This window comes from Suncus etruscus, chromosome 6, assembly GCF_024139225.1.
Source record: "Suncus etruscus isolate mSunEtr1 chromosome 6, mSunEtr1.pri.cur, whole genome shotgun sequence".
Taxonomy (NCBI): Eukaryota; Metazoa; Chordata; class Mammalia; order Eulipotyphla; family Soricidae; genus Suncus; species Suncus etruscus.
Window position 1 is genome coordinate 77,862,786 of NC_064853.1, and position 12,242 is coordinate 77,875,027.

The following is a 12,242-nucleotide window of genomic DNA, read 5'->3' on the forward strand; positions in this document are numbered from 1 at the left end:
TGAGTTGCAGAATCAGCATCAACCTGAATTTTGTTGATCACAGTTGTAGCAATAGACTTTTTTTTTGTTTTGTTTTGTTTTGTTTTGGTTTTGGGCCACACCTGGCAGCACTCAGAGGTTTCTCCTGGCTCTGCACTCAGAAATCTCTCCTGGCAGTTTCGGGGGACCATATAGGATGCCGGGGATCAAACCCACATTCGTGCTGGGTCAGCTGCATGCAAGGCAAACGCCCTACCACTGTACTACCACTCCGGCCCCAGCAATAGACTTTTTTGAGCAAGCCTCACTTCACTTGGCAATGACTTTGTCATATGAAAGGTGTGTCTCTTAAGAGAGCTAGATTTAGAATTCTTCATGGTAAGGCTTTGTGGGAGTAAAGAGGGTCCTAAATTTAGACTTTCATTCAAGTCTGTTTTTCCACTTCCTCTGTGACCATAAGCAAACCTCATAATCATCCTAACCTTGCTTTTTTGTCTAACTCACCTGAAAAATGGATCATTTTCTATCTGACAGGATATTTTGAAATACTGTTGCTCTTTATACCTGGCAGCATGTATTATGAGATCGTATAGATTCAAAAATGCTAGAGAATTGAAAGTATTGTGCAAACACAAGTTTTTTTATTCAGATGCCACAGGCTCTAGATTCACTAAGATTTTGTTTCTGCGTGTTACAAGAAATGATCATCTAGCTAGCTCAAGGTCCCTGTGTGTTCCCCATTACAAGTGCAGGATAAACATATGTTAAATAATGGGGAGCTTTCAATATCATTGTCAAAGTCAAATATTCTTAATAAGTTCCACACAAGTGGTGGCCTAATAAGTAGAACTTGTCACATGTATGTAGATGCCTTTGTGGGTCTTTTAAGCTACAAAACAGGGAAGCAGTCATGTCCGATATTGCTTCTGTAGTGTGACATTGTTTGCATGGTAGAAAAAGTAACAAAATTTGCCTGAGACTAGGAAAACATGCTATTTTCATTAGACTGCATTTTGATTTTATTTTGAGACTCCTGGCATTTTATACTTATAAGTGAGAAGAATGGAACATCTTTCTTTATGTATATATAGCCTTGTTTCAGTCCTAATCATGTAATGCACCATAATGCTGTCTTTTTTATCTTAGCCACATTTGCCAGCATATCATTTATAGCATCTGTTTAGGAGGGACAGAGCGTAGCAGAGTACAGTCTCTAATCTATGTTGGTATTTATTATTTGTAAAGATTACATCTTCACATTGTTCTGACCTGAGTCTTTTTGTTGGAGCAAAATTTAAAAATTAGGTTTTGATTCTTCAACAGTGACAGTTACAGTTAGTGAATGGAGTCAGCATCAGAGAATTTTACCATGGTGAGAGGCCTCTCATATTCAGCGAGCTGAAAAACCCAATTCTCTTTTTCACAGTTCTGTTACTTTCTTTTTTTTTTTTTTTTTTTTTTTGGTTTTTGGGCCACACCCAGTAACGCTCAGGGGTTACTCCTGGCTATGCGCTCAGAAGTTGCTCCTGGCTTGGGGGACCATATGGGACACCGGGGGATCGAACCGCGGTCCGTCCAAGGCTAGCGCAGGCAAGGCAGGCACCTTACCTTTAGCGCCACCGCCCGGCCCCAGTTCTGTTACTTTCATTGATTCACCTCATATATCTCAAGAAGCTCAGGAAATGAGCAACTGGATCTTGGGCCTGTAGTTAAATGAATTAGTCTATTTTTGTTTTGTTTAGGGGAGGTCACAATGGGCAGTCCTCAGGAATTATACCTAGAAATGCTTGGGGAACCATATGGAATGTCAGGAATTGAGCCTGGTTCAGCCAAATGCCAGGCAAATCCTTTATCCACTGTACTATCATTTTGGCCCCCTAGTTAAATTAATTTTTATCTCCTAAAATATTATATTCTGGACTGTGATAAACAGATTAATGTGAATATACCAGTGAGTTGGGCACATCTGTTTTCAGTGTGATGTCTGCAGAAAAACTTATTTTTAGAACAGTAAAGTGTATTGAAAGGTTTCATGCCACACACAAAGAATGCTAAGAATATACTTATTTACAAGTTGTGCCTCCTTTAAAGACAGCTCTTGAAAGCAATGAGCAGGGAACCTTGAGGAAAGGAAAGGAGCATGTAATGATTCAACTCTAAGCGGGTGGCCAGACCCATAATAGAAGCATAGCAATAAAACCCAAGCAGACATACTTCTCTAACCCTTCTTTCTCAAATCTGTCATTGACTGTCTAACACACTGGTTCCTGTAAAAGAAACTGGACAGTGAGTGACTATTATCACACCAGATATAAATTCACTATATAAGGAAATAAGATATGCTCAGTGTACAGTACCTTTCCATAGTAGCAAATATGTATATGCTTTGAGTGAGAAATACTGAAGATAAGCTTAGACAGTCACTAAATTTATCTTTAGTCTATAAGACAGAAAACATGTGCTATTGTTTATTCTACAAAACACGTTCTATATTAGGAAAGTTTGGGACATCATTTCTAGTTGAGAAAATACACTTTCTAGGATTCCACAATTGTGAAATCCAGGCAGAATTGACAGACGAGAAAATGGTAGAAAGGGGAATGTTTTTTTCTTCAAATGTTCTTGATAGTGTAAAAATGAGCCAGAGGCTCTTGTCTTACCTGCTGACGTTCTACTTTCCTAAAAGAAAAATATTCATGCAAACAAGGTCTTTCTGGTCTTTTTCGTATTCATACTAGCACTGGGTTCTTTAAAACTATAGTATTTTTTAAATTTTAAGCATTGTGATTTCCAGATTTATTCATCATTAAATTTTAATGTTTTTGTTTTGTTTTGGTTTTTGTTTTTGGGTCACACCAGGCAGCCATTAGGGGTTATTCCTGGTTCTATGCTCAGAAATCGCTCCTGGCAGGCTCAGGGGACCATATGGGGTACCGGAATTCGAACCAATGACCTTTTGCATGAAAGGCAAATGCCTTACCTCCATGTTATCTCTCCAGCCCCTCATCGTTAAATTTTAAACAATGTTTCAGTGCCAACTGACATCACCACTAACATCTCCATCATTACTCTAAGCTCCTAAAACTCTTGGAATTTTGTAAAGGATAACTATGAGATTCTATTTTGTTACAGTATTTGACCTTTTTCCCCGACTTTCTAAAATATTCAGGTAGCTGGTAGCAAAATTAAGTTATAGGAAATGAGTCAGTCTTTGTAGAAATGAGTGAATTGCTTGGTGGTGTTATTGCCAAATTCTGTCCATAGAGCACATGGTTATCTGTTTTAAAATTTTCTCTTAATAATCTCAGATGACTGCGCTCGTCTTTGCGACATTAAAATACATACTCTGTCAAGAAAATTTACTAGGGGTCAGAGCAATGATACAGCAGGAAGGACACTTACCATGTATGAGGACAACCTGGATTCAATTCCAGGCCTCTGTGTAATACCCCAAGCACCATCAGCAGTATTCCTGAGTGCAGAGCCAGGAGTACTACAGAAAATTGCTGGGCGTGGACTCAAAACAAAAACAAATAAACAAAAAGAGTAAAATATATTAGTATTTTGCCATTTTTTTCTAGATAGCTCTAAATTTGTTGAGCTAATTGTTTTGCTTAAAAATTGTTTTTGCTGGAGCCAGAGCCATGGTGCAAGTGGTAAGGTGTTTGCCTTGCACACGCTAACCTAGAATGGACAACAGTCCAGGAGTGATTTCTGAGCACATAGCCAGGAGTAACCCCTGAGTGTCAATGGGTGCAGCCAAAAAACAAACAAACAAAAAATTGCTTAGAAAGTATATATACAAAGTACTTAGTATATACTCTGAAGTTTTAATTATTAATATCTGATAAAATCAACATAAAAAACAGTAACAAAAATTTCATTTTATTCAATCTTGCCTTTTAGTGTGCATCTACTTTTTTATTAAATTATATCATTACCTGGAATGTAACTCAGTTGTGAGAACATTTGCCTTGTATGTATGAGACCAAGTTGAATTCCTGGAACTGCCAGTAAACAAATGCAATAAAAAAAATCTCATTCTATTTTTGTAGAGTATAATTTTTAAATGGAGTTACTCATCTCTGGCTCATCCAGTATTTTTTAGTAGAGATGAGGGCAAGAGAGATAGTTCAGTGAATAGGACATTTGCCTTATACATGGCTAATTTTGGTTTGATCCCCAGCACCCCAAATGCTCCCTGAATGCAAAATATGGCCCCCCCAAAAAATAAATAAAATTTAAAAAGATAAAGTCAAACTTTAGTAATCATGTAACAAGTAAAATGTATTACCTTTTAAATCAAACTATGTCTGGATATTATTAATTTGACCCCACCAAAAGGAAGGAAAATAACTCAATTATGAGCATCTTCCTAACTGCCAGGACTTTTGGAAGTAAAAAGACTTTGGGAGAAGCAGCCCACCAAAGCTCCAAAGAGTCTCGAAGATATCAGCCACAGAACTGACATACCTGGAGTTTTTGGCATTTAGGAGTCTCTACAGAAAGGGAGGAGCTGGTTGAACTCATAGAACGCTGAAGCCTGGCACATCACTCTGGACTGTCTGTCTTCTGTGCGGCATCTGGGGGCCTGACTTCCTGTGTGTGTGGCTTCATCTGCAGAGGGCTAGCCTTCCCTGGAGGTGAGTTTTTCCGCCCAGAAAGGGAGGAGCCAGAGGAGCGCGGCTGCGCACATCATTTAGCCAATGAATACAACCACAAGACGTAGAAAAATCCACAAGTGTGACAATGGGGAAATAACACAGGACAGCGCCAGATACAGAGAATGAAGATGGCAACTCTGATAACCGGAACATGGCCAACCAACTAGTCAGTCTCTCAGATAAGGAGTTTAGAGTCGCAATATGGAAGATGTTCAAAGAACTCAAAGAAAGTATAGAAGAGAACACTAATAAGAATCAAGAGAATATGAAGATAGAGATCAGAAAACTCCAAACTGAAATTTCAGGTCAAATAACAGGTCTGAAAAACTCAGTAGATGAATTGAAGAAAAAAAGAATGAGCTTTCCCACAGGTTACCAGCAGCTGAGGATAGAATTGGTACACTGGAAGATGAGATGAATAACAACTCCATACAGCAGAAGAAATTGGGAAAAAACCTTAAAGCAAATGATCAAACAATGGAAAAATTACTCAAAGAATGTGAATATATGAAAATAGAAGTCTATATAAGCTCAACAGGAGTCTCTACAGAGATTGATGGAAAAGCCATGAAGCTGGGACATTGTCAGCAGCATTTGTTGGGTGTGTCCATATGTGCAGCTGCTGCAGCTTTGTTAAGGTGGGAGACTTGACCTGCCCTTCTCCTGAGCAGCCCCAGAGAGATCAAGCAGCAGGATGTTTATATCCCTTAGTTTTCGTGTCTCAGTTTGCCTCTTTCAAGTGTCAGATGAGTCTATGGCACTAACCAATAAGCAGACATGAGTGCATCTCTGATCACCAATTTTGGACACTAGGTTTGTTTTGGACATTTGGTTGGTTTGGTTTTGATTTGCTCTGTTGTGAGTAATGCTGTTCTGAATTGAGGAGTTTTATGTGCTCGCTTTCCACCTGTTGGGAGAGGGGTATATTCTAGAAAGTGGAATTGTTTCATAAGAAAATTCTGCGTTTGATTTATTTATTTTTTTATTTTTGGGCCACAGCCTGTGATGCTCAGGGGTTACTCCTGGCTATGCTCTCAGAAATCAAACCTGACTCAGGGGATCATATGGAACACCGTGGGGGGTTGGAACCAAGGTCCGTCCTAGACCAACCGCTTGCAAGGCAAATGCCCTACCGCTGTGCTATTGCTCTGGCTCCAAAGTGAAATAAGAGGTCCAAAGAGATATTGCCGAACTTAAGGCACTTGTCTTTTTTGAGTTTGTTCGTTTGTTTTTGTTTTTGGATCACACCCAGTGACGCTCAGAGGTTACTCCTGGCAGGCACAGGGGACCATATGGGATGCTGGGATTCAAACCACTGTTCATCCTGGGTCAGCTGCATGCAAGGTAACGCCCTACCACTGTCCTATCTCTCTTGCCCCCTGAATTTCTTAAAGAAACTCCAGAGTATTTTTTTAATATATAAAAAAAACCTTCACCAGTGCAACATTTCCATCACCAATATCCCAAGTGTCCTTCCTCCCCACCCCACACTGACCTGTATTCTAGACAGGCTTTCTACTTCCCTCATTCAGTCACATTTTGTTATAAGTATTTTTCACTGCAGTTTTGTTGTATTCTTTGTTTGTTTGTTTTGTTTTTTGTTTTTGGTTTTGGTTTTGGTTTTGGGGCCACACTCGGCATTGCTCAGGGGTTACTCCTGGTTGTCTGCTCAGAAATAGCTCCTGGCAGGCACGGGGGACCATATGGGACACCGGGATTCGAACCAACCACCTTAGGTCCTGGATCAGCTGCTTGCAAGGCAAACACCGATGTGCTATCTCTCCGGGCCCTGTTTTGTTGTATTCTTGATCACTGCCTTGGTTACATGATTGTGTTCATGATTGAAGAATGTGATGTTAAGGATGGAAAGAGTTTCAACTTTCTCAGAAATATTTTTGTTGAATAGAACTTAAAAAAAAAAAAGGAAGCAACTGATGCCTTAAGAAAAATCTTTTTTGGGGCGGTTAGGTGGTGCTAGAGGTAAGATGTCTGCCTTGCAAGTGCTAGCCTAGGACCAAACCTCGGTTCGATTCCCCAGCATCCCATATGGTTTCCCAAACCAGGAGCGATTTCTGAGTGCTTAGCCAGAAGTAACCCCTGAGTGTCAACTGTGGCCCAAAAAAAAACAAACAAAAAAAAGGAGAAATCTTTTTTATCTCATGTTAATGGATTTCTGAAATAGTAGAAATGGCATCATCAGTATTGTTTAGTTAATTGTAGGATTTGAGCTTCTTGTGCTTAGCTTTATAATAGCTTCTAGATAAATGAACCCACATTTCTCAGCCAAATTTTCCCAAACAGACAAGCCAGTTTTACTATGAGCATCTCAGTTGTAGAATATCCATATTCAGAGGCCCAGTTGTCTTCAGAAGCAATAATGAGGCCAGATTTTGAGACACAGTTTCCAGGAATAGAAGATTAATGAGTGATGCTCAAATCTCAGAAGAAATCCTAGGGAATACGTCTCCCATCTTTTCTCTGGCTATAGATCTCACCCTTGTAAGGTTGTAGAATGCTTGTTGCCTTGTATACAGAATAACTGAGTTACAGAGAATGTTTCTTTTTCTCCCTGACTGTAAATTGTTCTGTTTTGTTTGCTCTGCTGATAGGAAGTGTGCATTAGATTCAGTAATTATGTCACCCCTTAAAACAAAGAACTTGTTACTCTATTTCAAACATGCTTGCTTCATGCTTGGTTGCATAAGAGGACATTAGATCTACCTTAGGCTTGGCCACCTAATCTACTTTCATTTAACAACTTTACTCTGGGACTTGAAGTCACTTCAGTTCAGTCCTTAGAAATAGCTTGTTTAAAGAAATGGATTTAGAGAGAGGATGATCCGAAGGCAAGCTGTCCCACTGTGCTCAGGAATTCCTGACAATTAAATATTCCTAAATTCAGAGAGACAAATAAAAAAGAAATCTGAGGCTGACTATAATGATCTCATTTGCAACAATACTTGCTGTCTTCCACCCAAAACCAACCTCCTTTGAGTTGTTGTAATGCTCTCAGCCCTGTAATGTCTTCTCTATCTTCCATGCATATATACTATTCACACATAGTATACACTGCATATGAAATCTTCCAAAGAAATGACACTTTTGGATTCATCACAAGAATAGTTCTTTCCTGAGCAGTTCTTTTTTGTTATGATCTTGTATACCATATTAACCATCTATCTAGCCTTGGTCACAGAGAAATTGAGACATGCAAGAGATTGTCACATGGGTACAAAATTCAGACTGGATTTTTTGTTTACCTCAATCCTGTTTTTTTTTTTTAAATAATTATCTTTATTTAAACACCGTGATTACAAATATGATTATAGTTGTATGATTACAGTCATGTAAAGAACACCCCCCTTCACATTCCCACCACCAATTTCCCAGATCTCCCTCCTCCCCACCCCCCCACACCTGTACTCGAGACAGGCTTTCTACTTTCCTCATTCATTCACATTGTTATGATAGTTTTCAGTGTAATCATCTCTCCAACTGCACTCATCACTCTATGTGATGAGCTTCATGTCATGAGCTGCACCTACCAACCCTCATCTTTCTTGTCTCTGAAATACTGTTAAAAATGTCTTTCATTTTTCTTAAGACCCATAGATGAGTGAAACCATTCTGCGTCTTTCTCTCTCCCTCTGACTTACTTCACTCATCATAATAGATTCCATGTACATCCATGTATAGGAAAATTTCATGACTTCATCTTCATCTCTCCTTACGGCTGCATAGTACCATATCTTTTAAGTTTCTATTTTTCATTTTCTCTCTTCTTTTATGTTGTTGATGTATCTGAATATTCTTTGAGGAATAAATTAGATAATAAATACATGAATCAAGCATTTTCTGATTATGAATGAAATCATTGCTTTGTATAAAAATATACAAATTATTAAATGTTCTAATAATAACCCCAACGGTGCTCAGGGGTTACTCAAATAGGACTTCCCTACCCCTAAACACCTAATATCCTTACAGTCCCTGCTCAGAAGCTGGGATATTCTCCAACTTTGTCAAGAGTGAGGATATTCCACTGTTGCATTTAATCCTCTCCTGTCTCCTTCTCTGCAGACGCACATTTCAAGACTTCCTCCTGGTGCAGTGGCCGGACAATCAGTGGCGATTGAAGGTGGGGTTTGTCGCCTGGAGAGCCCTGGAAATTGACACATTTCAGAACTAAACCTTGCAGGGTTGGAACTGAAGTTAGGTATTTTATCTTCATTTTATGAGTACGATCGCAGCCTTGCGCACTCCTTGAACACTGGTGCTGCTGTAGCTGGTGCTTGGTGGCATGTGGGCCTTTTTGTTACTGAGTGGGATTGGGTGAAAGTGTGTGTGTGTGTGTGTGTGTGTGTGTGTGTGTGTGTGTCTGTGTCTGTGTCTGATTGCAGAGTATATTTCTCCCCTGATGAAATAGAAATTCCTCCGTATTATACGGCCTGAGACCTAGAATGATTAAATCATCTTTACAAAATATGTGCTTTAACTGTTTACAAGGAAAACCTGAAAAGTTGCTGGAAACATTTTTTAAATTTTAATTAAGAGTTACAAACTGTTGTTGATGTGATGTGTTTGAACTGAAGACTTGTTTCATGATAGAAAATGATAGTGCTCCATTTAATAACAGTAATAAGTAATAAGAGTTATTTTTATTTGTTAACCAGTTTAAGTGGATCCTGGGATAACTTAAACTGTTGTTTTTTCAACCCTCATATGGGCATTTTTCTTTAACAAAGAATGGTTTCAGTGAAACAATCTAGCAGAAAATTAAGGTCAGAACCTTTAAAATAATAGTCTTATTGATGAAGTTTGTACTTCTTTCTTCAAGCTTTTCAAAGCTTAAATACTGCATAGCTTTGGCCTGTATGTAACTATATTATGAAAGAATATGTAAAGAAAGCATACAGTGGTGCACACTCCTAAATATATGTATAAGGAATGTTATTTACAATATAACACTGTAAATAAGAAAGTAAAATTTATCGGAAAGTTCAATATTATCTTTGTTTCGTGTTTAAATATATTTTTAAGATGAAGGCACAAAAATAAAGAAACATATTACTGCACATTGTGTGTGACTCCAGTTTTTGAAGCTAACAAATTTTCATTTAATTTAATGATTTTACATTTAATTTACATTTAATGATTTACATTGTTTGTAAACTGTTATTTTTTTTCTAGAAATCATTTTCTATATTCAAAATTTACCTCGATAGTTAGGTTGAGTTAGAAAAATGAAAGCTGAGTTCAAAAGATGTGTAGTTCATAGTCTATTAAGAAATCACTGAGATTTCCACTGTAATCTTATAAAATAGCAAAGCGCTGGAATAAGAATTCCATTTTGATTTGAAAATAATATTAGCAGCTGAAAGCCATTAGCTCCAGTGAATGAGTTGCTTCTAAATGCTATAGTCATTCTGGAGCCACATCAGAAAACCAAGCCCTTCCTTTTGAGTTTATATATGAGAAGTGCCTAGCAAGAAGATACTGAAGAGAGACATGCTCAAGGAAAAGGAGTTCCCTGTGCCATGTAGTCAAGGCTCAGAGTGGCAGCTGATCAAGTCCCAAATGAAATTATATACCGTATTTTTCGGCATATAAGACGACCCCCTAATTTTGCAGTAAAACATAGGTTTAGGCCTATATTCGCTGTATCAGACAGAATGTTCCTGTGCTGCAACTGTATGTACCACAGTGAGCCAATCACAACAAGCAAAGGTTCAAAGGTTATACTGTAATAGACTTCCTCTCTGACTCTGGCCAATCTGAGCAGGCTTTTTACAGTGTAGATTCGGGTACAGAACATTGTCTAATTTGCATGCATAAAAAGCCTGCTTGGATTGGCTGAGTTAGAGGGGTGGTCCGAGCAGCCTTGCAGTGATTGGTCCCTTATCGTAGGCACCTTTTCTGGCAATTCCCTGGTGGCGTCAGTTAATCTCCCTCACTACATGAACCAAACAACACCCCATCCTCGGACCCTAGCACTGAACCACCACACGGTTAGCTGGGTTTTTCCAGAAGTGACCCCCAGATCCCCTGAGTACTGTTTGGGAGCCCCCAAGAAAGAGATTTGGAAACTCTGCGGCCTGATTTTTTTTGTTTGTTTCCTTTAGTGTCATATTGAAACATTTTAAAAGGCGTCTTATACGCTGGAAAATACGGTACTTGGCTTTGATATTTGACTAAATTATAGAGAAAAGGCAACCCAAAATGAGTGGACGCAAGTATGACTGATTTGGTAGTCACTGATTTATATTCCCCTTACAGGCAATGCCGTTTCTCACTGCATTCTTGTAGACAGGTTGCTGCTTTTGAATTTAAGAGAGCCAGGTCAAAGAAATGTAAATTTTATGCCTAGCTAGGAGCTTCAATGACTCAGAGCAAAGTTCCTGACTCAGCTTTTAGATGTAAATAGGGCTGACAGAAAGAAGAAAATTGTCTTAGTTTCATTTTTGGTACTGAGAATTCTCTAAACAAAAGAATTTGATTGAGCTCATATTTCGACCTGAAATATGCAAGGGAGAAATTAAAAATTAAGCTGAATAATATGAAGGGAATGTAATGTCAGTACCATGACATGAATTTCAGAAATATTGCCAGTGATCCATGCAGGGATAAATCTTCCAAAATGGGCCTTCTGGTCAAACATTTCTTGGGGTGAACGAATTATCCATGTCAGGAAAATTCAGAGATATTCATCTAACGGGCCTACTGAATTGGCCCTTTAGTGAAGATGTCTATTCATGGCCTGACAAAAAAGGGTACAGTTTTTTGTTTTTTTTTTTTTGTTTGTTTGTTTTTTTAGTTTTTGGGTCACACCCGGCAGTGCTCAGGGGTTATTCCTGGCTATATGCTCAGAAATTGCCCCTGGCAGTCACAGGGGACCATATGAGATGCCGGGATTCGAACCACTGACCTTCTGCGTGCAAGACAAATGCCTTACCTCCATGCTATCTTTCCGGCCCCCAAAAGGGTACATTTTTATAATGATAAAGGAATCAACTCATCTAATTTATAAAAACAATTCTAAACATCTATGCATTTTATAGTAAAATTGATTAAACAAAGTCTGAATTAATGGAGAGAAACAGATAAAACAATAATATCAGATTTTACTATCCCTAATTATCTATTTTATAATGTACAATTCATAATATATATATTATAATGTAATCTTTATAACTTTTTTTTTTGGTTTTTGGGTTACACCAGCAGTGCTCAGGGTTTACTCTTGGCTCTATGCTCAGAAATAGCTCCTGGCAGGCACCGGGGACCATATGGGACACCGGGATTCAAACCAACCACCTTTGGTCCTGGATGGGCTGCTTGCAAGGCAAACGCTGCTGTGCTATCTCTCCGGGCCCCAGAACTTTATACTTTTAATAAATTATAAAATTTATAACTTAAGTAGAACTTTCTTCTTATTTTTTCTTTCTTTCCAATAACTTTGCTTCCACTTATCTGGAAACAAATTTATTATGATCAGCTATATCAACTATGTGGTGAAGTTTCTTTAAATAAATTTGAAAAATGATTTGATGGTGTTGATGTATGCCTGAAACTCAGGCATGAATAACTTTGTAATACATG

The 12,242-nt window shown here is 38.4% G+C and overlaps 1 protein-coding gene across 1 annotated transcript in view; it reads left to right on the forward strand.

Annotated features, from left to right (window-relative positions):
- The window catches only part of TASP1 (taspase 1), a 205,785-nt gene extending 196,068 nt beyond the window's left edge, over window positions 1-9,717 (forward strand). Inside the window, exon 14 of the mRNA XM_049774347.1 lies at window positions 8,724-9,717. Coding sequence (XP_049630304.1) covers window positions 8,724-8,816 — 93 coding nt within the window. The 3' untranslated portion in view covers window positions 8,817-9,717. The remainder of the gene's footprint in view (window positions 1-8,723) is intronic.
- The last annotated feature ends 2,525 nt before the right edge of the window (window positions 9,718-12,242 follow it).